At 40.5% G+C, this 26,525-nt stretch overlaps 1 protein-coding gene across 3 annotated transcripts in view; it reads left to right on the top strand.

Annotated features, from left to right (window-relative positions):
- Positions 1-26,525, top strand: part of golga1 (golgin A1) — an 86,971-nt gene that overhangs the window by 46,651 nt on the left and 13,795 nt on the right. For all 3 annotated transcript variants that reach the window (XM_073052593.1, XM_073052594.1, XM_073052595.1), the window contains 4 exons: positions 2,274-2,363; positions 5,887-5,989; positions 7,161-7,321; positions 16,649-16,795. In XM_073052593.1, the coding sequence (XP_072908694.1) occupies positions 2,274-2,363; positions 5,887-5,989; positions 7,161-7,321; positions 16,649-16,795 (501 nt within the window). The remainder of the gene's footprint in view (positions 1-2,273; positions 2,364-5,886; positions 5,990-7,160; positions 7,322-16,648; positions 16,796-26,525) is intronic.

The following is a 26,525-nucleotide window of genomic DNA, read 5'->3' as shown; positions in this document are numbered from 1 at the left end:
TACGCATGTTTGTATGTATTAGGAGGTTCTTTTGTACATGACGAAATATCACAGATTGCATTAGTCATAAATTTCATGCCTTTTCTCTGATTCTCTCACCATTTGTGTCTTTTCCATACACTGTTCTTCCAGAACATGAATTACTTTTAGTGTGTCAACATCACCTCCTTGACACTGCCATGCCATCCAAAGATGGGACAGAGGGAAGCTCGCACAACAGGCTTCTCTGAACCTGTGAGGAGGGAGTTGTATAAGAAGTATTGCTTTGATAAAATGTCATATTACTGTATCAACCAAACTGAAAATAAATAATCCTCACTAATGCATAGATTAGATGGTGGAGAAGAATCTACAAAATACAGTTCCCATTAATGCAAGATTTATGTTTTTTATTAAAATAGTTAGAATAATGTTATTTAGTAAAACAAAGAACAAATAAACATCAAGGAGGGAACTACCATTGGGGAAATACATCTGTGCATTCCTTGTACACCTAATAGAGCCATAGAAAAGTACAGCATAGATACAGGCCCTTTGGTCCATCTAGTCCATTCCAAACCATTTAAACTGCATACTCCAATCGACCTGCATCCAGGACCATACCCCTCCATGCCCCTACCATCCATGTACCTATCCAAACTTCTCTTAAGCACTGAAATTGAGCTCGCTTGCACCCCTTGTTCCAAAGCCAAGTGTGGAACTCTCTGGACCCTCTGAGTGAAGAAGTTTCCCCTCATGTTACCCTTAAACTTTTCACCTTTCATCCTTAACCCATGACCTCTGGTTGTAGTTCCACCCAACTTCAGTGGAAAAAGCCTATTTGCATTTACCTTATCTATACCATTCATAATTTTGTATGTCTCTATCAAATCTCTTCTCAGTCTTCTACGTTCTAAGGAATAAAGTCCTAACCTATTCAATCTTTCCTTATAACTCAGGTTCTCCAGACCTGGCGACATCCTTGTATATTTTCTCTGTACTCTTTCAACCTTGTTTACATTTTTCCTGTAGGTCAGTGACCAAAACTGCACACAATACTCCAAATTAGGCCTTACCGACGTCTTGTACAACTTCAACATAACATCCCATCTTCTGTACTCAATGTATCTTTTTATGGAATTAATTTAAAAATCTTGCCTTGAATGTTGTCCTCGGAGGGCCTTTCTTGCATACTGTTACCCTAGTCCCTCGTCAACTGCTATCTATTGCAGCGCAGACTCCTCTACAGGGAATCGGAGGAGACCATGAGCATGGGAAGAAATGGTGAGATTCTTCAACCAAACATGGAGAATTTTCTCAGATGTACAGTCTTAAATTAATGAACAGGAGAAACGATTTACATATTGAAATGATGGATTGTGCGGTGCATAGCAATTAATGCTACTGCCTCACAACACCAAGGGCCCAGGTTCAGTCCTCACTGCAGGGCCAGTCTATGTGGTGTTTGCTCTTCTCCCTGGGAGTGTATGTGCTTTGGTTTCCTTCCACATCCCAAACTCTTTTGTCACTACAGGAAATTACCCTTTAGTGTTGATAAGTGGCAGTAGAATCAAAGCTGAGCCTATAGGCAAGCAAGAGAGAACAAGTTGCAGAACTTTAAGAAGATAAAGAGGGAGGAATGTGATTGACAGGATTTGTTCTTAGTGGGAGACAGCATGGGCCTGATGGGCTGAATGGCTGTTTTCTTTGTTTTACTAAAATTGTAATCAAATTAAAAGTTATTTGTAATGTATACATGGAATGAAGATGAGAGGAATAAACAAAGTAAAACTGAAATTATGTTTTTAGAACATAGAACAGTGCAGCACAGTACAGGCCTTTGAGTCCATGATATTGTACTGATCCTATAAACTAGAGCAAGATCATTCTATGCCTTCCCTCCCACATAGCCCTCCATTTTTCTTTCATCCATGTGCCTGTTATCTGTACATTTCAGCTAAATATTTGTATTTTTTTCTGTTGGCTTCACATTTGGCGTCGGTTGGAAGTGTTTCTGCCTACAATATTATTGTGGGCATTCTCTTTGCCATTTACATTAAATATTTAAGCACCACTTCCTCAAAGCATGGCTCTGAATACTCTCATTACCTTATCTCCACAACCTCAATCTCACAAAGTAATTTACTTAATTGTTTAAAATCACAGAAATATTTAATAATGTTTGGCTTATGTGAATGTACAAATTTAGAGATGTTGCAACCATGATTGTACTGTAATTCTTGTGAAATTTTAATAATATAATTGCACTAACATATTTCACTGCTTTAATGCAGGACAAATTAAGAATCAGTGAAACTGCGAGAAATGAGCTTGCTAAAGTGTTAGAAGAGGCCAGAACACAACAGGAGAAACTGCATCATAAGGTTTGTTCTAATAAATACTCTAGTTGAACTGAAAGTGCATGGTACATGGAACTACAATTTTGGTCCTTAAAAATACGGCCTTATTATTTTAAATGCAAGGAATTCTACAGATCATAAACACGAGACATTCTGTGGACGGTGGAAATCCAAAGCAACGCACAGAAAATGCTGGAGGAGCTCAGCAGCTCAGTTATCATCCATAGAAATGAATAAACAGTCTATGTTTTGGGCTGAGACCCTTCTTCAGGGCTGGGAAAGAAGGGGGAAGATGCCAGAATGAAAATGTTGGGAGAGGGGAAGGAGAATAGTTAGAAGTTATTAGATGAAGCCAGGTGGGTGAGAAAGGTATAGGGCTGGAGAGAAAGGGATCTAAGAGGAGAAGAGGGTGGACCGTAGGAGGAAGGGAAGGAGAAGGAGCACTAGGGGGAGATGATAAGCAGATGCGAAGAGGTAAAAGTCCAGAGTGAGGAATAGAAGAACAGGGGAGGGCAAGGGAATTTTTTTTTACCAGGAGAAATCAATATTCAAGCCATCAGATAGATAGATAGATACTTTATTCATCCCCATGGGGAAATTCAACATTTTTTCCAATGTCCCATACACTTGTTGTAGCAAAACTAATTACATACAATACTTAACTCAGTAAAAATATGATATGCATCTAAATCACTCTCTCCAAAAGCATTAATAATAGCTTTTAAAAAGTTCTTAAGTAGTTTACTTAAATACATTAAATACAATCAACCCCGGCACTTTAACATATCTTACTCCTGGCGGTTGAATTGTAAAGCCTAATGGCATTGGGGAGTATTGACCTCTTCATTCTGTCTGAGGAGCATTGCATCAATAGCAGCCTGTCGCTGAAACTGCTTCTCTGTCTCTGGATGGTCAAGTAGTCCACTATCCAGTCCACCATGTGAGAGTCTACTCCCATCTCCGTTAGTTTGTGCCTTAAGATCTTGGGCTGGATGGTGTTAAAGGCACTAGAGAAGTCCAGGAATGTAATCCTCACAGCACCACTGTCCCCATCCAGGTGAGAGAGTTGGAGACTACCCAAAAAGAATACGAGGTGTTGCTCCTTTAACCTGAGAGTGGCCTCATCTTGCTACAAGAGGAGGCCATGGACCATGTCAGAATAGGAATCGGAGTTAAAATGTCTGGCCACCAGGAATTTATGCTTTTGGCAGATGGGGTGGAGGTAGCCTTGAAAAAAAGCATATCCTGTATTTTAATTGTAGAATTACATCCTGTTTCATTTTCCATTAGAACTCAAAAAGGAAAATCTATGCACGTGAACTAAGCTGTAATTAATTTCAAATTTCAATGATTGGCAGCTTTGATGTAAGCATATTAATTTTCTTTGTGGAAAAAAGAAATTAATACATTGGAATCAAATAGACTTTGCAAGAGTGATATTTATCAAGAAGTGTGGAAGACAATAGGCTGGGTTGTCAGTGTAGTGCAAAAGTAATCTTTATAACACAAAGAATAATCAGAAATTAGTAAAATGCCTTCCTTTCGCACTTGATTTTAATTGTAATGTTGCCCATAGATTGTATAATAAAGCTGATTGTCATGACACTGCCACCTTGTGTTTCTCAATGGAAGTCCTTGGTGTCAGCGATTTTTATTGCTAACCATGCCCCTCAGCGTTAGCTTGGTAGAAGAACACAAGGAAACAGAGCAAGAGTAGGCCACCCGGCCTTTCAAACCTTCCTCACCATTCAATATGATCATTGATCTGTGCTGTTCTCAACTCCCATGTAGTTTTAAGAGCTGCCCACAATTCTCTTTTATTGTCAATTCCTCAATCTTCCAAAAAACATATCAAACACCAACTTAAATATATCTGATTACAATGATTACAGCTATATTTCATTAGGAGTTTGAGGAGACTTGGCATGGTACCAAACACTCACATTTCAGCAGATGTCCTGTGGACAGCATTCTAATTCTTTGCATCATTATCTGGTACGGAGGGGCCATTGCAGAGGATCAGAAAAAATTGCAGTAAGTTGCAAACTCAGCCACCTCCATCATGGGCACTAGCCTTCCCAGCATCAAGGGCACCTTCAAAAGGTGATGCCTCAACAAGACAGCATCCATCATTAAGGACCCCCATCGCCCAGGACATGTCCCTTCTCATTGCATCCATCAAAGAGGAGATATGGGAGCCTGAAGACACACACACAATATTTCAGGAACTGTTTCTTCCCCTCCGTCATCAGATTTCTGAATGGGCAATGAACCTTGTAAATAACCTCACTACTTTTTTTACTCTCTTTTTGTTTCCCACTGTCATTTATAGTTTTTTAAAATTATTATGTATTGCAATATACTGCTGGCTCAAAATAACAAATTTCCCAATGAATGCCAGCGATACTAATTCAAATTCAGAGATTCACCATCTTTTGAGAGAAGAAATTTCCTGGCATCTCAGTTTTAAATGACCAGCCTTTTACTTTGCAGCTATTTCCCTTTGTTTGTGACTCTCTCACAGCGGAAACAACACTTGTACCCATTCAAGCCCACTTAGGATCTTATATGTTTGAATAAGGTCACTTCTCCTTCTTCAGAGTCTATTGGTTTAGCATCTCTTGATGGCACAGTACTCTCAATATTAAGCCTGATGAATCTTCAATGGTATATCCTTTTTTTAGATAGGGGACCAAAATTGTGCACAATGATCCAGGTATGATGTCTGCACATTTTTTTTTTTAAAAAAACCTCCCTGTTCTTAAAACACTCTAAACCATTCTCAGTCAAGACCAACATGCCATTTGCCATCAAAATCAGGTGTAATATCACTGACATATGTCATGAAATTTGTTTTTTTTGTACCAGCAGTATACTGCAATACATAAAAATACTATAAATTACAATAAGAAACATATAGAGTATAAATTAAATAAGTAGTGAAAAAAAGATCAAAAATAGTCAGGTAGTGTTCGTGGATTGGTTTATTGTCCACATTCAGAAATCTGATGATGGAGGGGATGAAGCTGTTTCTAAAACGTTAAGTATGTGTCTTTAGGAACATGTACTGAGTGATGGGTTTTTAAAAAAATTTTTATGCAACCTTTTTAAGGCTTCACCTTTTGAAGATGCTCTCCGTACTAGGAAGTCTGGTCCCCATAATAGAGCTGGCTGAGTTCGCAACCCTCTGCAGCTTTTACTGATCCTATGCATACCAGATGATGATGCAACCAGTTAGAAGCAGTACATCTCTTAACTACGTATTGGAAGTGGCTACTAACATTTTGTGCGTGATGCTCTGAGTAGAATTTCACTCCATTTGTTCTCTCTCTCCATTTGATTCCTTTTACTAAAGTGCATGAAATCACACATCTCCACATTAAACTCCACTTGCCAGGTGGTTCCTTCTGTAGGATAGGGTTTTGATGATTATGATCTTTTACAAATGTTGTCATCTGTGGTCTGGGGGAGATACACTTGCGGGCGCTGCTAATGTTTTACCAAGAAATACAACGTAAATTAACTTTCACTTTGTTCACACTGACAGGTGTTAACATTAACAGAAAAGCTGGAAGAAAAAAATACTTCTGTCTTGCAGAAAGATGAAGAATTCATCAAAATGGAAGAAGATTTTAAGAAACTTGAGCAAGGTTTGAACATAAATGATTTATTAACGATCCAACAATATTTGAAGGAAGACAAAATAATATTTTTAAAGCTTTTAGATCTTAAAAAAAAGTATTTTAGATGTAGCTAAGGAGCATCTACTTTCACCTTTAGCCTCTGAGAAACATTGATCGTTATACTTATGCAGTTTGATTTTAATTTTACAATGTACTCCAACAACTGATATAAAAACAATATCATCACAGTCATGTCTCAATACAGAGTAAATGCCTTCAGACAGTTCCATACTGCAGACTGATTTGCCCAGTTCCCCTTGGGCACTTTCTGCTAAGTAATTATAAAACAGCAAAATCTGAGGCCTTTGAGCCATGCGAATTAAGTTACAGAACTGCTTGATAGGGACTGGAAATGATTAGTCATTGTTGATCAAACATCAGCTCTTTAGAGACCTGTTTGCTAAATCTGCATTTGGATAGATTTTGGGAAACCTTCAAAAATCTTGTTTTGTTCTAGTCCAATGTAAACTGGTGGCCACTTCAGTACGTGGATTGAGGAGTGGAACCTAGTGCGGTCTTCTGCCGCTGTAGCCCATCCACTTCAAGGTTCAACATATTATTCATTCAGAGATGCTCTTCCGCACGTTACTGTTGTAATGTGTGATTACTTGAGTTACTGTTGCCTTCCTGTCAGTTTGAACCAGTCTGGCCATCCTCCACTGACCTCTCTTATTAACAAGGTTTTTTGCCCACAGAACTGCCACTCACTGGATGGTTTTTTTGTTTTTCACACCATTCTGTGTAAGCTCTAGAGACTGTTGTGCATGAAAATCCCAGGAGATCAGCAATTTCTGAGATTCTCAAACCACCCCGTCTGGCACCAACAAACATTCCACGGTCAAAGCCACTTAGATCACATTTCTTCCCCATTCTGGTATTGGTCTAAATAACAACTGAACCTTTTGACCATGTCTTGCATGCTTTTATGCTTTGAGCTGCTGCTACCTGATTGGCTGATTAGACATTTGCTTTAAAGAGCAGGTATATAGGTGCATCTGATAACGAGGCCACTGAGTGTATTTTCTGCATGTATTTGCTAAAATTGAATGGTATTTCACTTATAAAATGAAGGGTTTTTAATTACGTATATTTAATTGCAATCAATTGTTATAAATTTGTTATCCTAACATTTCCCTAGATAAGGAAGCTCTAAGGTCACAATTACATCAGCTACACATTGAAAATGAAAGTTATAAACGTTTAACAGTGGAAAGAGAGGGGGCAGCCCAGAGCCAGCTAACTGATCTTGAGCTGAAGGTGTCTGAGAGCCAGCAACTACTGGAGGCCAGTCAGAGGAAGGTAGGCTATCTTTTTATCTCAATCACACATCAAGTTTTGAACCGATAGTTACTCCTGGTGGTTGGGCACGCTACACTTATAACGCAACTGTAGCTCAGTTTATTTTTGTTCCTTAGAGACCTTGAGTGACCTATCGTTATTTCTGAATCAATAAAAAAAAGTACAGCCATTTTGTGAGAAAGAAGTATGCATTTCAATGTTTAAAAGGCATTTGGATAGGAAGACACAGGCAAATGAGAATAGTGTAGGTAGGCATCATGGTTGATATTGGCCAAGGGACTTGTTTCCAGCTGTATGTGGAAATAAGCTTTTCAGCCCATCTAGTCCATGCAGCATAGTTCCATGATTCTGTCATTCTGATCATAGTTAATATTAGCTCGTGAGCCTGGAATCCTTCCTGCAAATTCCAGGCTTGTAAACAGTTGTTCACAAACCGTCTCTAAAGGCTTAACATGTTTGGTAAGGTTTGTCTTTGTTTGCAATCTTCCTAAAGGTCAAACAGGCTCTGCAACATCTCTTCAAGTTCCTTATCATTCCTACAGAAATACCGGTGTCTGTGTGGCTTACATTTCTGCTGCACATTTCTTTAACCCTTAAGTTACTTAACTAAGCTCATATTGTGTCTTATAGAGTTAAAAAGTCAGAGAGAGAAACGGCACAGAAATATCCTTCATGACCCACTGAGTTTACAATGACCATCAACTACTCTTTTATATCATTAATGCTACCCTAATCCTCATAACCTGTCAAATAATGATTATGTAACACCCTGGTTAACATATTTTTACTGCTGTGCTGTAGGTATTTCATTTTAGCAGTTCTGTTCTGCTTTCAGCTTGTTTGGGTTTGAGCTAAGATAAGAGGCTTGTTATTTAACTTAGGAATGTGCTGTCAGCCAATCAGGATAGTGGAATTGGGAGAAGGTTCCAGAGAACGCTGGGTCTTTCTTGGTAGGAGCTGGAAGAAGACAAGGGGAAAAGATGGCTGAGGGTGCTGTCCCTATTGCACAGGTACTCTGTGCAGATGATTGGCTTCAAGAAGGAAGAACCAGTACTCCCATGGGAGACACATCTGTTCGAGATGGATTTTAAGCGACGTTCAGAAGTTGGGGTGTGCTTTGAGGGTCCAGCGCCTGAGTGACAGCGAACAGCTCCAAATCAAGTACACATTTGACTATTCAAGAGTAATTGGCCCTTTTTGTTTCTTTTCTTTCTTTCATTTAATAACTGTTTGTTTCTCGCTACAGAATGCAGTGACTGTTAGCAAGGGTTTTCCAGAGCTGCCCAGTATAAGGGGGTTTCATTTGTTGGGGTGTCATCTGGGATTGAGTTCATTGGATGTTGTGTGATTGCCCTGAGCATTGATCAGTGGGTTTGTGTTTAAGCCTGTGTTAAACTATTGTCCAGAAAAATGACTAAGATGTGGTTATAAACATCGTAGGGATCAAGCGTAGGTGCAGTTCAAAGAGATTAACTATAGCTAATGCTTGTGTTTTGAGTGGGGTGGATATCCATAGCTCAGACAATTTGTTGCTTAGGATTTAGGTACTGTTAAAGCATTAGGACAAGTTACGATCATGGAGCAGCAATTTGAAAGGTGTAGTGTTAGTTCGGACTAGCACTGACGTAACGGGAGTGGATCTTCCTGGTGCCCGGAGAGGCAGGGTCATGGGCCGTCCATACTTTCAGAGAAGAGGGGAGTGTAGGCCAGGATGCCGAGTTGAAAGTCAAGTTTTCTGTAGCTGAGGGTGGAGACTTTAAAGAAAAGTTGCTCTCGGTTCTGCAGTGAGGAGAAGGAGTTATTTGATGTGCTAGGTCTAATGAGACCTTCAGTTGTTGATTTAAATTCTGAGTTTGTTTTGGCTATAACATCACTGCTTGATAAATGCAGAAGTATATCTATGGAGAGTCAGAGTTATTGTAGGCTGCGAGTGTTCTCTGCGGTCAAGCCCACATCCAGTGGGGAAGAAGAATATGTGGCTTGGGCTGAGCAGACATCTCAGTTACTGGATGAATGGCAGTGCTCAGATAATATGAAAAAACAGAGACAGGTAGAGAGCTTAAAGGGGCTGGTGGCTGATATAATGAGGTTCCTCAAGGCAGAAAATCCATTAGCCGTGTCAACTAATTATCTGCAAGCTCTGGAAGATACTTTCGGCACTGCTGGAAGTGCAGCCGGTCTTCGGATGATGTTTAGGCACACGTTCCAAGAGGAAGGAGAGAAGTTGTCTGCCTATATTTTCAGGTTGGAGAAGCTGCTGCACTGTTTTTGCTACAAAGGGGGCATTCAACTGTCTGAGAGAAATTGCTTAAGTTGCAAGTTGTGAAGGGCATGTTAACACATGATGTGATTGCTCTACATATTTGAATGACCCACGTGCTGTGCCTTCCTCCATCTTTTACCGAGTTACTCAGCAAAGTTGGAGAGGAGGAACACGCGATGGTAGAGTGGGAGGCCCCCATCAGCAGGGTACAGTCTTCGGTAGTAGCCTCGGTTGCTGAAGTGACCCCTGATGTTCTACTTACGGAGGTGTTACAGGAGTTCTTGGCAAATTTGAGAGCTGAGGTATCTTGGTTGATATCGGTGGGTACAGTCACCAAGCATGAAAAAGCCGATAGAGAGCCTGGCCCACTGATGGGACATACTAAGCAGAGGGCTACTGCTGAGTGGGGTCTCTTCGCCAGAAGTGACTGGTGTTTTCTGTTACACCTACGGAGAAGATGGACATTTCAAGCAGGGGTGTGAAGGATAGGAATATCTTAGGGAAATAAATCACTGGTTAATCAAACAGAGAAGAAAAGATGTAAAACTGCAGAGGGATTGAATGAAGGAGCAGGCTGACATTTCGGAGAGGATATGTTCCTATCAGTGTACCACTCTCTTCTTCTTTCTCCTCTCTTCGGCTGTCCATCAATTTCGATGTCGACTGAGACCTGGGCAAGGTTGTATGGAAGACTGGCAGTTGTCCATGCTCCAAGCATCCCCTCTCCACGCCACCGATGTTGTCCAAGGGAAGGGCACTAGGCCAATACAGCTTGGCACTGGTGTCGTCACAGAGCTATGTGTGGTTAAGTGCCTTGCTCAAGGACACAACACGCTGCCTCAGCTGTGGCTCGAACTAGCAATCTTCAGATTACTAGACCAACGCCTTAGCCACTTGGCCACGCGCCAACACACCAGTGTATTAAGGGAAGTACCAAACACTATTCCTGAGGTTTAGTGGAACCACACTCTGATGTATCCATATAGATTGTGGAGCTATACTTGACACAGGTTCTCATGCTACTTTGCTTTATAGATCCTTTTACAACCAGTATTTGACACATTTACCATTGACGCTACTCAGTGCCCTTGAGACTCCGGGGCTTGGTACTGATGAGTACTCCTACGATGGTTACTTGTTGTTGAAGTTGGAGTAACTGAGACTGTTGACACAGTAGTGTTGGTCTGCCCGGATCCGGTTGAAAAGGGTGGAGCTTCCATTCTTGTGGGAACAAATACCACCATTGTGAGCAGGCTCATGGGACTATGCAAGGAGAGAACTTTTTGAACACCTTGTCCATTCACCCTGTGGTTAGAATTGCTTTTGAGGAGGTGCAAGTTTTTCCTAAGCAGGATGATGAGCAGAAAAGAGGAAATGTGTGGTGCACTCAGTCTAAACCTGTTGTGTTACGTGCTGGAGGAGTAGCTAGAATGACAGGAACCCCCAAATTTGCCGGAATGTCCAAGGAATGGAAAAGAGCTTAACTGAGAAGATGTTGGGACATGAAGATGCAGTTTCTACTGAAGTGGTTGATGTTGGTTACTCCAGGAATACTTGCCACATTATTAGAGCAACTGAGGACACCCCTTTCCGAGAGAGGTCTCACCAGTTAGCACCAGTGGAGGGTGAGGATGTTTGGCTGCACCAGCTTAAAGTGACAGAAGTTAAATTGGAGCAGGGGGGCCCTGAGCTCCCGGAAGACACTCCCTGGTAGTAAACAGGAAGGGTCACAAAGGGTGGTTGAAGCTGAAGATGGGATAAGGTTGAAAGTCATGAGGACATGACTATTTGTGCTGGGGGGTGAGTGTAACACCCTGGTTAAAATTTTTACTGCTATGCTGTTGGTATTTCATTTTAGCAATTCTGTAAGAGCAGTCTGCTCTGCTTTCAGCTTGTCTGCACTAAGATAAAAGTCTTGTTATTCAACTTGGGAATGTGCTGTCAGCCAATCAGGATAGTGAGACTGGGAGAAGGTTCTGGAGAACACTGGGTTGAAGCTCTTTGTTGGCGGGAGCTGGAAGAAGACGGGGAAAAGATGGCTGAGAGTGTCGTCCCTGTTGCACAAGGTGTTACGTGCAGATGAATGGCTCCAAGAAGGAAGAACCAATGCTCCTGTGGGAGACCTGTTTATTTGAGATTGATTGCGAGCGACATTTGGAAGGTGGGGTGTGCTTTCGCACGCAAGTGACAGACAAGTTCAAGATGAGCTCCAACTTAAGTGCACAGTTGACTGTTTTAAGAATAATGGGCCCTTTTTGTTTTTTCCTTCCTTTCATTTAATAACTGCTTAAATTAACATTCTTAAATATAATTCGTTTTAATTGTATGCAGCATACGATCTGTTATTTTTTGCCGGGGGCAGTAAATCATACAGCATTCACACTAACTGGAGCTTGGGTGGGAGACATCCTAACCTCACGGATCTGGCGGGACCAAAGACATATACACCTTAGATGTATGAAGCCAGAGAAAGTTGGGTTTATCACCTTGGAATCCAGTGGCTGTTAGCAAGGGGGTAATGAGCCAGTTTTCCAGAGACGCCCAGTATAAGGGGGTTTCGACTACAATTATTCAATTAGAACATTGATAAGTTTGGCATTATTACTGCTAAATTACCAGAAGTTCCTGATAATCTATAAGATGTGTGTATTGTTTCTGTCTTTTAGATGAAATGGAAAATAATTATGATAATCATTCATTGAAAGCATCACTGAAACAACCCATTTGGCACACCTTTGTTTTTATTCAACACACAAAGAGCACTGGAGGAGCTCAGTAGGTCAGGTAGGATCTATGAATGGAAATAAACAGGCGACGTTCCTGGCCGTGACCTTTCATCAGAATAGGTAGGGTCAGAGCTTGACTGCACATTTCCCTCCATAGATTTGGTCTAACCTATTGGATTTCCAGCAACTGCAGAATCTCTTGTGCAAAATTTTCTAGGTCAGAATTTTGTGCAGTTCAGAAGGTGTCTTATAAACAAAAGAAGGGTCTGACTTTACAGGAGACCTAGAGTAAAGAGTACATAAAATCAAAGACACAAGAGTCAGCAGCTCTCCGTTAAGTTCAACCTGCCGAACGCTCACTTTTTCAGATATCTCCAAATCCGACGCTTTACTGCTCCTTTAATTCCTAACTTTCCTGAAATGCCTGCGAAAAATGCTATGGACCTATTTCTTTCCATTAATCCACTAGGTAAAGGTTTTATTTCAATTATCCGAGATAAACTAGCAGCCTTACGACGGGCTCCTGTGGATAAAATTTAAATGGCCTGGGAGCAGGATTTAAATATCTCCTTATCCGATGAGAGCTGGGACTCTATTCTCAAATCGGTTAACTCAACCTCCCTTTGTGCTCGCCATTGCCTCTTACAGTTTAAGATTGTTCATAGAGCCTATATGTCTAAATCTAAACTATCTCGATTCTACCCTGGCATTAGTCCGCTCTGTGATAAATGCAAGAGGGGCGTGGCCTCTCTCATCCATATGTACTGGTTCTGTCCTAGCTTGGAGAAATTCTGGAAAGATGTCTTCACTACATTATCGGGTATTCTGAATCAGCACCTAGAACCTAACCCCTTAATTGCTCTGTTTGGTTTTTGGGGCGAGACAAATTTATGTCTGGGTCCGACTAAATGCCGAATACTATCCTTTGTCTCTCTCCTGGCGAGACGCTTGATCCTCCTTAGATGGAGAGATGTTGCCCCGCCCACTCATGCGCAATGGCTTAACGACATTATGGCCTGCTTGGACCTCGAAAAAATTCATTATTCAGTTCTTAATTCGGATCTAAAGTTCCATAAGGTCTGGGGACCTTTTATCGAGTACTTTCATAACCTTCCTCTTGACTAGGGTTTTTCTTCTTTTCGGTCCCTTGCTTTCAGCTCCCTTTTTTTTCTGGTAGTAGGCATATTTATCCTCTGTTGCTAAGTGTATTCACAGTCTGGGAGTTTGACTGTCCTGACTTATACTCTTTATACTGTGTGGTGGTAGGTCTGGAGTTGTTGTTTTTTTCTTGTGTTGTGGGGTTTGGGGGGGACACTAAGCTCACTTGTCTTTAATTTAGGTGCTTTTTTGTTAAATTCTCTTCCTTTGTAGCATATTGTTATTGTATGCTTAATCTTGCACTGTATTAATGCTCCTCATTGGGATTTGGGGTTTTTAATTTTGTAAAATGTTTTGAAAAACTGATTTAAAAAAAATCAAAAAAAAAGACACAAGAGATCCTGCAGATGCTAGAAGTTCAGAGCAACACATACAAAATACTGGAGGAACTCAGCAGATCATTTGACTCCTTCACCTCTTGGACTGCGAGGCTTCCAGAAAGTGGCTTCCACTTCTTCGTCAAGAGCTCTTAAACATAGACAATAAATGCTAGCCTAGTCAAATGTGCTGATGTCATGGAAATAAATGGGGAAAAAAAAGAATGACCTTTGGTTCAGTAATTGCAGTCTTGTCTTCCTCTGGAATCTGTGTCTCTGTCTGCTGTCCAACCTTTCCTGCACCATTCACAGCATAAGGAGCTGTCAAAACTAAACTATTACATTACCCACTAGTCAGACTCAACGGTTTCAAAAATCTGGAATGTTGTGATCAAAAAGTAAGTTTAAAAACTACATTATTATTTTAACTGGCATCAAAATTATTAGAGATGTAGCACTTTAAAGATGAGATTGACTGTTTTTCAACTAATTAAGCACTTTCCGAAATACGAAGAATTGTTTAACAGTGGCATTTTTTTCTAATCTTCATCCTTTCCAGATTCTCCAAAAGAAATATGATCTTGGAATATGGTACCAAAACCCAGCCACTGTTACACTCTATTCTGTGTTCTGTTATTGTTTTTCCCTTTTACTACTTTGTACTTGTGTTCAGAATAACCTGTATGGATGGAAAGCAAAACAATTTTTTTTCCACTTTATCTCAGTACACGTGGCAATAATTTACCAATTATCAACCGTCGATGAGTGACCTGCACACTAGTCTGGAATTCCATCAGGAGTTCTTAAATAATGATCAGGAACGTTGATTAGCTTAATTGATTCAGTGATGTTGCAGCCAATTGTGGCATGTCTGCTTCTGTGTCGACAACATTAGCTGGTTTAGCTTTGACGTGAACTTGTGTCTTTTTTAAGTTTAAAATTGGTAATGTAATTGTGTACACACTTTCTCTAAAATTAGAGCGAATTTCATTTGAACCCGTTTAGTTTTGGGATTTGGAAACTAGAGGTTGCTTGTTCCTATGGCAAGATGTTATACACTCAGGGTATAGACTTGTGTTCTAGACTTTTCTCAAACTCTTTATTTTGTTCCAAGGCCAAAATAATACATAAGTCTGCAAAATTCTAAATTCAGAACCATGAGTGAGGATGATTGAATGAGGACTTTTCTCTTTGAAGCAAAGGAGGATGAGAGGTGATTGAGATGTACAAGATGATAAGAGGCATAGATGGCTTGGACAGCCAACATCATCTGAGGTGGAAATGGCCAATATGAGGGGGCATAATTTTAAGGTGATTGGAGGAAAGTATAGGGGTAATTTGTGAGGCAAGTTTTTTTATACAGAGAGTGGTGGGTGCGTAGAACATGCTGCCAGGGGCAGATACATTAGGGAGATTTAAATTCAAAGTAAATTTGTTATCAAAGCACATGTATGTCACTATATACAATCCTGAGATTCATTTTCTTGCAGGCATACTTAATAAATCCATATAGAATAATAACCAGAATAGAATGAATGAAAGACCATGCCAACTTGGCGCTCAAACAGTGTGCAAAAGGCAACTAACTATGCAAATACAAAAATAAAAATTAATAATAAATAAATAAGCAATAAATATCAAGAACATGAGATGAAGAGGCCTTGAAAGTGAGTCCATAGGTTGTGGGAACATTTCACTGATGGGACAAGTGAATTTGAGTGAAGTTATCCACTTTGGTTCAAGAGCCTGATGATTGAGGGACAATAACTGTTCCTGGACCTGGTGGTGTGAGTCCTAAGGCTCCTGTACCACTACCTTGATGGCAGCAGTAAGAAGCGAGTGTGACCTAGATGGTGGGGGTCCCTGATGATGATGGATGCTGCGTTCTGTGTAGATGTGCTTAGTGGTGGGAGGGCGATATCTGTTCTGGAGTAACAGTGTTTCCATACCAGGCTGTGATGCAGCCAGTCAATATACTTTTCACCACTCATCTGTAGAAGTTTGTCAGAGTTTTAGATTTCATGCTGAATCTTCACTGACTCTTAAGGAAGTAGAAGCATTGCCTTGCTTTCTTCGTGTGCTGGGCCCAGGACAGTTCCTCTGAAATGATAACACCAAGGAATTTAAATTTGTTGACCCTCTCCATCTCTGACCCTCCGATGACTGGCTCATGGACCACTAGTTCCCTCCTTGAAGTCAATAATCAGTTCCTTGGTCTTGCTGATACTGAGTAAGAGGTTGGTGTTATGGCAGCACTCAGCCAGATTTTGAATTTCCCTCCTATATGCTGATTCATCACCACCTTTGATTCAGCCTATAACAGTAGTGTCATAAGCAAACTTGAAAATGGCATTGGAGCTTTATACATTCTTAAGTGTATAGCAAGTAGAGCAGGTTGCTGAGAACACAACCTTGTGGTGCACACATGCTGATGAAGATTGTGGAGAAAATGTTGTTGCTAATCCAAACTGACTGGGGTCTGCCTGTGAAGAAATTGAGGATCCAATTGTACAAGGAGGTATTGATGCCAAGGTCCTGAAGCTTCTTGAATAGTTTTGAGGGAATTATAATATGAATGTGAGCTATAGTTAACAAAGAGCATTCAGATGTATCTTTGCCATCTAGGTATTCCAGGGTTGAGTTGAAGAGCCAATGAGATGGCATCTGCTGTGGATCTAAGAGACCCTTAGATAGGCACATGGATGATAGAAAAATGGAGAGCTATGTGGGAGGGAGGTGTTAGATTTATTTTGGAGTGGGTTAAAAGATCAGCATGATACCATGAGTTGAGGGCCTGTACTGTGCTGTAGTGTTCTATGTAAAATCAAGAGCTCAGATAATGAAATCCAAATTGCTCTTGCAGGTAACCGCTCTGGAAGCAGAACTGATGGCCCTCAATCCCCCAGAAAATGGTGAGAAAGAACAAAATGGAGATGTTGCAATTGCAGACGCCATGCAACTTCAGCAGGACAACCAAGATTTGGAGCAGCAGTTGATGGAGAAAAATAAGGTTAGCCACACAGGAAATACTTACTTCACTGTGGTTTAGAAGTTGTACCTCCAGCTTACAACCACTCTAGGTGTTAACTTTGGGTTTTAATAGTGTTTGAATGGGGATACTTAACGGACTTTTGCTTGTACTTAATATTCACTGGTTGAAATGCTGCTTTTTTTCCATCTGTGATGAATATCTTGAGTAGTTCTAACATGCCACTTCCATTATGAACGTTGTTGTTTCACAGTAGTGTTCTCAAAATGGTTAAATTACAAAGATGTTTTATTTAATGGAATCACACCTTTCACAGCATTACAGAGTGTTTTATAGCCATTAAATACTTGAAACAAAGGCAACATTGTAGTCTGAAAATATGGCAACTGGTTTGCATACTGCTAGCTCACACAACTGCACAATAGCCACTAAATAACATGCATATTAGCAATGTTGAGTGGGAGATAAATATTGACCTGTGCGTTGTGTTGTCAGTGCTTGGTTTACACTGGCCAAAATATTTTTTCAAAAATGTTGCTTTCTCAGAATTTTCCTTTGTTTATGATAGACCACTTGAAGCTGAACACAAATATAATTTCAGTCTACTTGCATCATGTAGGAACTTGGGGGAAAAAAAATCAACTTTATTGAATTTAATTGCATACTGGTGCTGACGCTCTGCAGTAGTTCAGCTAAATGTTTTGCTGATGATTTTTGTCTGTACTTGGTGTCTGGGGCTTTTTGCTCAGGTATCCAACAATAATCATACAGAAATGATGGATTGCAGTTGCCCTGATTCCATTTGTTCATGACCATAATGTCCTGGTGAAACCTATCACCATGCTCATCACTGACAGTACCAAGATTTATTTGAAAGAAGTCTCAATGGGAATGCAGAAAATGAATCTTTAGTGACACTTTGCATCTCATGGTTTTGTATGCTGTAGTTGCCAAGAAAATCTTCAACAACATCCTCGAATGCCTTCTATGCAATTTTCTTTTTTTTTAAAACTTTTTTTTAAATTAGTTTTTCAAATCATTTTACAAAATTAAAAGCCCCAAATCCCAGTGGGGAGCATTAATACAGTGCAAGATTAAGCATACAATAACAATATGCTACAAACGAAGAGAATTTAACAAAAAAGCACCTAAATTAAAGACAAGTGAGCTTAGTGTCCTCCCCAATCCCCACAACACAAGAAAAAAACAACAACAACTCCAGACCAACCACCACACAATATAGAGAGTATAAGTCAGGACAGTCAAACTCCCAGACTGTGAATACACTTAGCAACAGAGGATAATAATGCCTACTACCAGAAAAAAAAGGGAGCTGAAAGCAAGGGACCGAAAAGAAGAAAAAAAAACCCTAGTCAAGAGGAAGGTTATGAAAGTACTCGATAAAAGGTCCCCAGACCTTATGGAACTTTAGATCCGAATTAAGAACTGAATAATGAATTTTTTCGAGGTCCAAGCAGGCCATAATGTCATTAAGCCATTGCGCATGAGTGGGCGGGGCAACATCTCTCCATCTAAGGAGGATCAAGCGTCTCGCCAGGAGAGAGGCAAAGGATAGTATTCGGCATTTAGTCGGACCCAGACATAAATCTGTCTCGCCCCAAAAACCGAACAGAGCAATTAAGGGGTTAGGTTCTAGGTGCTGATTCAGAATACCCGATAATGTAATGAAGACATCTTTCCAGAATTTCTCCAAGCTAGGACAGAACCAGTACATGTGGATGAGAGAGGCCACGCCCCTCTTGCATTTATCACAAAGCGGACTAATGCCAGGGTAGAATCGAGATAGTTTAGATTTAGACATATAGGCTCTATGAACAATCTTAAACTGTAAGAGGCAATGGCGAGCACAAAGGGAGGTTGAGTTGACCGATTTGAGAACTGAGTCCCAGCTCTCCTCGGATAAGGAGATATTTAAATCCTGCTCCCAGGCCATTTAAATTTTATCCACAGGGGCCCGTCGTAAGGCTGCTAGTTTATCTCGGATAATTGAAATTAAACCTTTACCTAGTGGATTAATGGAAAGAAATAGGTCCATAGCATTTTTCGCAGGCATTTCAGGAAAGTTAGGAATTAAAGGAGCAGTAAAGTGTTGGATTTGGAGGTATCTGAAAAAGTGAGCATTAGGCAGGTTGAACTTAATGGAGAGCTGCTGAAAAGAAGCGAAGCGATTATTAATGAAGAGATCTTCAAAATGTCTAATGCCCTTCCTGTACCAAACATGGAATGCTGGATCGTACGTAGTAGGTAAAAAAAGGTGATTATGTGCGACAGGGCTAGAAACGGAAAACCCCTGGAAACCATAGCATTTCCTGAACTGAGCCCATATACGCAAAGTGTGTCTGACCAGAGGATTAGCTATTGATCTGGGCAGACTGCTAGGGAGTACAGAGCCAAGAAGTGCAGATATAGATAATTCTTTAGTGGAGTTCAGCTCCATTGCCACCCAGTTAGGGCACTCGGGTTGACCGTGGAAGAAAGACCAGAAGGCAGCACAACGTATATTAGCTGCCCAGTAATATAAGTGAAAGTTAGGTAAAGCCATGCCACCCTCTTTTTTAGATTTTTGGAGGTGGATTTTATTAATTCTAGAGCGCTTATTCTGCCACAGATATGACAAAATAATAGAGTCTAAGGAATCAAAAAAAGATTTAGGAATAAAAATTGGGATAGATTGAAATAAGTATAAAAATTTGGGAAGAACATACATTTTAACAACATTAATACGACCTACCAAGGTCATAGATAGAGGTGACCATTGTACCAGACTCTGTTTTATAGCATATGAAAGATTGACAAAGTTTTCACGAAAGAGATCTTTAAACTTCCTTGTGGCTGTAATTCCAAGATAAGTAAATTGATTATGGACTACTTTAAAAGGGAGATCACGAAATATTAGTTCTTGTGTTTCTTTATTAATTGGGAAAAGTTCACTCTTATGTAAGTTGAGTTTATAGCCAGAGATCTGGCTAAACTGGTCAAGAAGTGAAAACATTAGAGGTAAGGATGTAGACGGATTTGAGAGAAAGAGTAATAAGTCATCAGCATAGAGAGAAACTTTATGCTCAACACCCCCTCTCCAAATCCCGGTCAATTCAGGACAATTTCGAAATGCTATCGCCAGAGGTTCTATAGCCAAATCAAAGAGAAAGGGACTTAAGGGGCATCCCTGATGGGTGCCACGTTTGAGATTAAATACTTGGGATTTCTGAAAATTAGTTAGAACAGAAGCAGTAGGACACAGGTACAGCAATTGGATCCAAGAGATGAAACTTTGGCCGAGGTCAAATTTTTCTAAGACTGCAAAAAGGTAGTTCCACTCTATACGGTCAAATGCTTTCTCCGCATCAAGGGAGATAACACATTCAGGAATCCCAGTTGGAACTGAGTATAAAATATTAAATAGACGCCGAATGTTTAAAAAAAGGGAGACGGTTTTTAATAAAGCCTGTTTGGTCATCAGAGATAATGGAGGGAATAACGGTTTCTAATCTATGAGCCAACACTTTAGCTAAGATCTTTACATCAACATTGAGCAGAGAGATCGGCCTGTACGAGGAACACTGTGTTGGGTCTTTGCCCTTTTTTAAAAGAAGAATAATAGATGCCTCATTGAAAGAGGGTGGCAATTTGCCGTAATTAAATGAGTCAGATAATACTGAAAGTAACTGAGGAGAAAGAAGTGAGGAGAATGATTTATAAAATTCCACAGGGAACCCATCAGGTCCAGGAGATTTCCCTGAGGACAGTGCAGAAATTGCAAAAGATATTTCTTCTGGTGATATAGGCGCATTGAGTTTGGCTTTGAAATCAGATGAAAGTGAGGGGATATTCAGATTCTGTAAAAATTGATCCACAGAGATATTGTCATTCAGGGATTCAGAGGAATAAAGCCGGGAATAAAATTTTTAAAATGCGTCACCAATTTCTAAATGATCCGATGTAAAGTCTCCATTCTCCTTCCGGATCTTTGTAATATGTTGTTTGGCTTTGGAACGCCTCAGCTGATTGGCTAGGAATTTACCAGACTTATCCCCATGAATGTAAAAGCGGCTCTTGCTTTCGAGAAGTTGGCGTTCGACAGGTTGAGTGGACAGAAGGTTTAATTTAGTTTGGAGTTCAACACGCTTCTTGTATAATTCAGGGTTCTTAGTTTGGGCATATATTTGATCCAAATCTTTAATCTGGTTAATGAGGTCTGCTCGATCTGCACGGGATCTTCTATTGAGATTTGCTGTGTAAGAGATTATTTGACCCCTCAGATATGCTTTCATGGCATCCCAGACAATCTGGGATGGCACTTCAGGTGATGTATTAGTGTTAAAATAAAAGGTTATCTGGTCCTTAATAAATTTTACGAAATCATCATCCGATAGTAAAGTTGAATCGAACCGCCAGTGTTTGTTCCTCTGAGGGAGACCAGGAAAGTTCAGAGAGAGGGTAATTGGGGCATGGTCAGAGATCAGTATACTCTGATAGTCACAAGAGTGGGCAAATGGGATAAGTTGGTTATCGAGTAAGAAATAGTCAATTCTAGTGAAGGTATGGTGAACATGTGAGAAAAAAGAATAATCTCTCTCCGTAGGATGGAGGAAACGCCATATATCAGAGATACCAAAATTAGAGAGAAACGATTGAATAGCTAAGGCAGATTTAGTAGGTGATCTGGTAACAGAGGATGATCGGTCCAGTTTAGGATCCAACCAAAAGTTGAAGTCACCACCCAATATAAGAGAGTATGAGTTTAAGTCTGGTAGTGAGGAAAAAAACCATTCAAAAAAGTTAACATCATCAAAGTTGGGGGCATACAGGTTTGCTAGTGCAACTTTAGTGTTATATAGTTTACCAGAAACAATAATAAAACGGCCATTTGTATCAGATATTTTATTATGGAGTTCAAAAGGAATATTTGAGTTAATAAGAATGGAAACTCCCCTGGCTTTAGCGGCAAAGGATGAATGAAAATGCTGACCCGCCCACTTTGACAGAAGCCGGGAGTTATCAAAACAACGAATATGAGTTTCTTGGAGGAAAGCAATGTCAGCTTTGAGTTGTTTAATATGTGCGAATACCTTCCTCCTTTTAACAGGGTGGTTCAGTCCCTTTACATTCCAGCTCACGAATTTAAGTGCACTAGCCATTATCAATTACAAATGCATAAAAGGCAGCAGGCATATAAAAAATCAAGCAGTACAATAGCAGTCTGGGAGCAGAGATGTAAACATAGATTCGTAAGATCAAAATATAAACATGTCCTAAGCAATAAAGAGATGTTGGAACTGGAAAATCCACCCCACCCGCACAACCCAAAACTAGACGGCTACCAAAACAAGTAGCTAGCTCTACCAAAAAAATTAACCCAAATACAACTTCCAGATCTGTGTCATTAACAACAGTTCCGTATAAATACTATAGCAAATAATAACTAGTTTATGCACTAGAAAACATAACTACAGATTAGAACACCTTCTGCAGAAATATACAACTTAATACAGAGAAAATTGGAAGAAAACCAAAACTAACCTACTCGTGAAAAATTATAGAAGAATAAAGTAAGAGAAAGGGAAAAAAAAGGTAAGAAGGAAAAAGAGAAAAGAAGGGGAAGGGGAAAATTATAAATTCAAGATGAGTATTTATCAACCATTTACAGAGAAGGGAGAGAAAAATTCAGAGATTAGAAAAAAGGGGTGAAGAAAAGAAAAAGATAAAATAAATAAATATTTAAAGCAAAGGAAAAATAAATCAGCAGTTGAACTGTGAACCGACAAACAGGGAGGCCTTCACTAAAGACTTCGAACCTCCAAAACAAGTTAGAATTAGTTGTAGAACTCTGTAGGTAAAGTTATACAAGAATAAAGATAGGTTACACACACACCAAATCCCGGGAGAGATTGTCAACAGCCCTTAGAGTTTCAATGAATAATGTCTGAGTGATTCAAGTGAAGTCTGAGTCCAGAAAAAGTAATTTTACTGCGAGGAGTACTTATCCACCATTTTAGGAGGTCCGATCAGATTCTGAAGATGACTGGATAGCCGGAAGACTTGTCACAAACGCTTCAGCTTCCTTCACCGACCTGAACCACTTGTATTTTCCGGTATTAAGCTTGATTCGTAGATCAGCAGGATTGCGAAGTGAAGGTTTGAAACCACGATCAAAAAGCACTTTCATTGCGCCTTTAAACTCAGCGCGCATCTTTAAGGTCTGGGGTGCAAAATCTTCCACAAAGCGAATGGTTGTATCCTGGAAAGAAAAAGAGCCTCTGCGACGTGCCTCCACAATCAGACTGTGTTTTACCTGGTATTGATGGAAACACAGGATTACTGGTTGCGGACGGGAACCCAGAATTCCGGGGGGAACGTAAACTCTGTGTGCCCGTTCGAGCTCGGGCAGCTTCGGAAGCAAGTCTTTCCCGAATAACTCACAGAGAAACTCGACGAAAAACTTCACGGTTGGTCCCTTTTCAGTCGCCTCTGGTAATCCCAGAATTCTGATGTTGCAGCGTCTGCTACGGTTTTCGAGATCCACCATTTTGGAAAGAAGTTTATTAGACTTTTCCTCTAAGCTGGAACAGAGAGTCTCCAAGTATCGAACACGACTTTCTAAATCTTCAGAAGTCGAATCGATGCGAGATAAGTGTTCAGCATGTTTGTCCACTTTATCGTTGATCCGATCCAGTTTATCTTCTAACTGTTTGAAAGCGGTTTTAAATTCCTTTAAGATTTCGTCTCGCAGCTTTCCCAGCGCAACCATCGTTTCGTCCGACGCGGTCATGGCTTCTTTTCTCCCGGATTTAGAACTCTTGCTAGACATTGTAAGTTAAATATATTCACAGGCAAGTAAGAGATACCGAAATAATTCCTAACTAAGGTTTAAAAAATGGAGACATTTAGTGCAAAGGTAGCGACAGTAACGGGACAAAAGTTCGGAGCAGCTAAACAATCGCCATCTTACCGGAAGTCCCCCTATGCAATTTTCTTTGGTCTCACTAGAAGCTCTTTGAATTCTCTGTCATTATTGACCTGTTTGATTTGTGGACCAATAAAAATGCCTTCCTTAATCTTGGCATCAGTTATTCTGACTTGAATTATGAATTGAAATGACAAATATAGATGATTTCAAAAAATTAGTGTGATAGGGAAATTTCATGGTGATTTTCATGATCATTAGCCCAAAATCCATAAGATAGACCCAAAAGTATTCAGGAAGCAAAATCTTTGTTGTCATCCAAGTAGTTGGTACTTTATGATCTTGTATCTGAGAGAGTAGACGAGGCTTTGTTTTCATACTGTACATGAAAGTGCACTTTTGATGGAGCAACACTCCCTCAGTACTGTGCTGGAAATGCCAGTTTGAGTTTTTTCTCTGCTTAAGCCAGTGGGGACGGTTATTGAAGCATGAATCAGAAAGTTAAAGAGGTGTGCACTGAGCCAGGTCGGACTACTAACAGATATAGAGTTAGCTATCTTCAAAAATATCAGCATTATTGTATTGAAAAGAGTGATCAATTACATAGAACATAGAATAGTACAGCACAGTACAGGCCCTTCCGCCTACAATGTTGTGCCAACCCTTAAACCCTGCCTCCCATATAACCCCCCCACCTTAAATTCCTCCATATACCTGTCTAGTAGTCTCTTACATTTCACTAGTGTATCTGCCTCCACCACTGACTCAGGCAGTGCATTCCACGCACCAACCACTCTCTGAGTAAAAAACCTTCCTCTAATATCCTCCTTGAACTTCTCACCCTTACCTTAAAGCCATGTCCTCTTGTATTGAGCAGTGGTGCCCTGGGGAAGAGGCGCTGGCTGTCCACTCTATCTATTCCTCTTAATATCTTGTATACCTCTATCGTGTCTCCTCTCATCCTCCTCCTCTCCAAAGAGTAAAGCCCTAGCTCCCTTAATCTCTGATCATAATGCATACTCTCTAAACCAGGCAGCATCCTGGTAAATCTCCTCTGTACCCTTTCCAATGCCTCCACATCCTTCCTATAGTGAGGTGACCAGAACTGGACACAGTACTCCAAGTGTGGCCTAACCAGGTTTTATAGAGTCGCATCATTACCTTGTGACTCTTAAAATCTATCCCTCGACTTATGAAAGCTAACACCCCATAAGCTTTCTTAACTACCCTATCTACCTGTGAGGCAACTTTCAGGGATCTGTGGACATGTACACCCAGATCCCTCTGCTCCTCCACACTACCAAGTATCCTGCTATTTATTTGGTACTCTGCCTTGGAGTTTGTCCTTCCAAAGTGTACCACCTCACACTTCTCTGGGTGGAACTCCATCTGCCACTTATCAGCCCACTTCTGCGTCCTATCAATGTCTCTCTGCAATCTTCGACAATCCTCTACACTATCTACAACACCACCAACCTTTGTGTCATCTGCAAACTTGCCAACCCACCCTTCTACCCCCACATCCAGGTCGTTAATAAAAATCACGAGAAGTAGGGGTCCCAGAAGCTATCCTTGCGGGACACCACTAGTCACAACCCTCCAATCCAAATGTACTTCCTCCACCACGACCCTCTGCTTTCTGCAGGCAAGCCAATTCTGAATCCACCTGGCCAAACTTCCCTGGATCCCATGCCTTCTGATTTTCTGAATAAGCCTACCGTGTGGAATCTTGTCAAATGCCTTACTAAAATCCATGTAGATTACATCCACTGCACTACCCTCATCTATATGCCTGGTCACCTCCTCGAAGAACTCATGTAAGGCTTATTAGGCATGATCTGCCCATCACAAAACCATGCTGACTGTCCCTGATCAGACCATGATTCTCTAAATGCCCATAGATCCTATCTCTAAGAATCTTAGCCAACAGCTTTCCCACCACAGACGTAAGGCTCACTAGTCTATAATTACCCGGACTATCCCTACTACCTTTTTTGAACAAGGGGACAATATTTGCCTCCCTCCAATCCTCTGGAGAAGGATTACAAGACACAATATCTAAGAAGGGATGTTCTGGCATTGGAGAGGGTCCAAAGGAGGTTTATGAACTTAGAACATAGAAATCTACAGCATACTACAGGCCCTTCGGCCCACAATGTTGTGCTGACCATGTAACCTACTCTAGAAACCGCCTAGAATTTCCTTATCGCATAACCCTCTATTTTCCTAAGCACTATACACATGAGAATGAAAGGTTTAACATATGAGGAGCATTTGATTGTACTGGGCTTGTACTCGCTGGAGTTTAGATGGAAGAGGGGTGGGGGAATCTCATTGAGACCTAGGACTGAAGGACCTAGCTATAAGGAAAGATTGAATAGATTAGGATTTTAATCCTTGGAATGCAGAAGATTAAGGGGAAATTTGATAGAGGTACACAAAATTATGAAGTGTTTAGATTGAGTAAATGCAAGAAGGCTTTTTCTGCTGAGGTTGGGTGGGACCACAACCATAGGTTGTGGGTTAAGGGTGAAAAGTTAAAACTTCTTCATTCAGAATGAGAGTGTGGTTCAAGCTGCCAGCACAAAAGTGTATGGGAGCTCAATTTTCACATTTAAGAGAAGTTTGGATAAGTACGTGAATAGGAGGGGTATGGAGGGCTATGTTCCTAATGCAGGTCGATGGGAGTAGGCAGCTTAAATGGTTCAGCATGGACTTGTGAGTCAAAGGGCCTGTTTCTGTGCTGTACTTTTCTGTGACTCTTGAATATTGGGAGGTCTAGAGTGGAAATGCTTCCTATATTGGGGGAGTTTAGGAGCAGAGGAC

The sequence above is a fragment of the Hemitrygon akajei genome, chromosome 7, assembly GCF_048418815.1.
Source record: "Hemitrygon akajei chromosome 7, sHemAka1.3, whole genome shotgun sequence".
NCBI classification, from domain to species: Eukaryota; Metazoa; Chordata; class Chondrichthyes; order Myliobatiformes; family Dasyatidae; genus Hemitrygon; species Hemitrygon akajei.
Note: the sequence above shows the minus strand (reverse complement) of the source record. Positions and strands in the feature narration are given on the sequence as shown.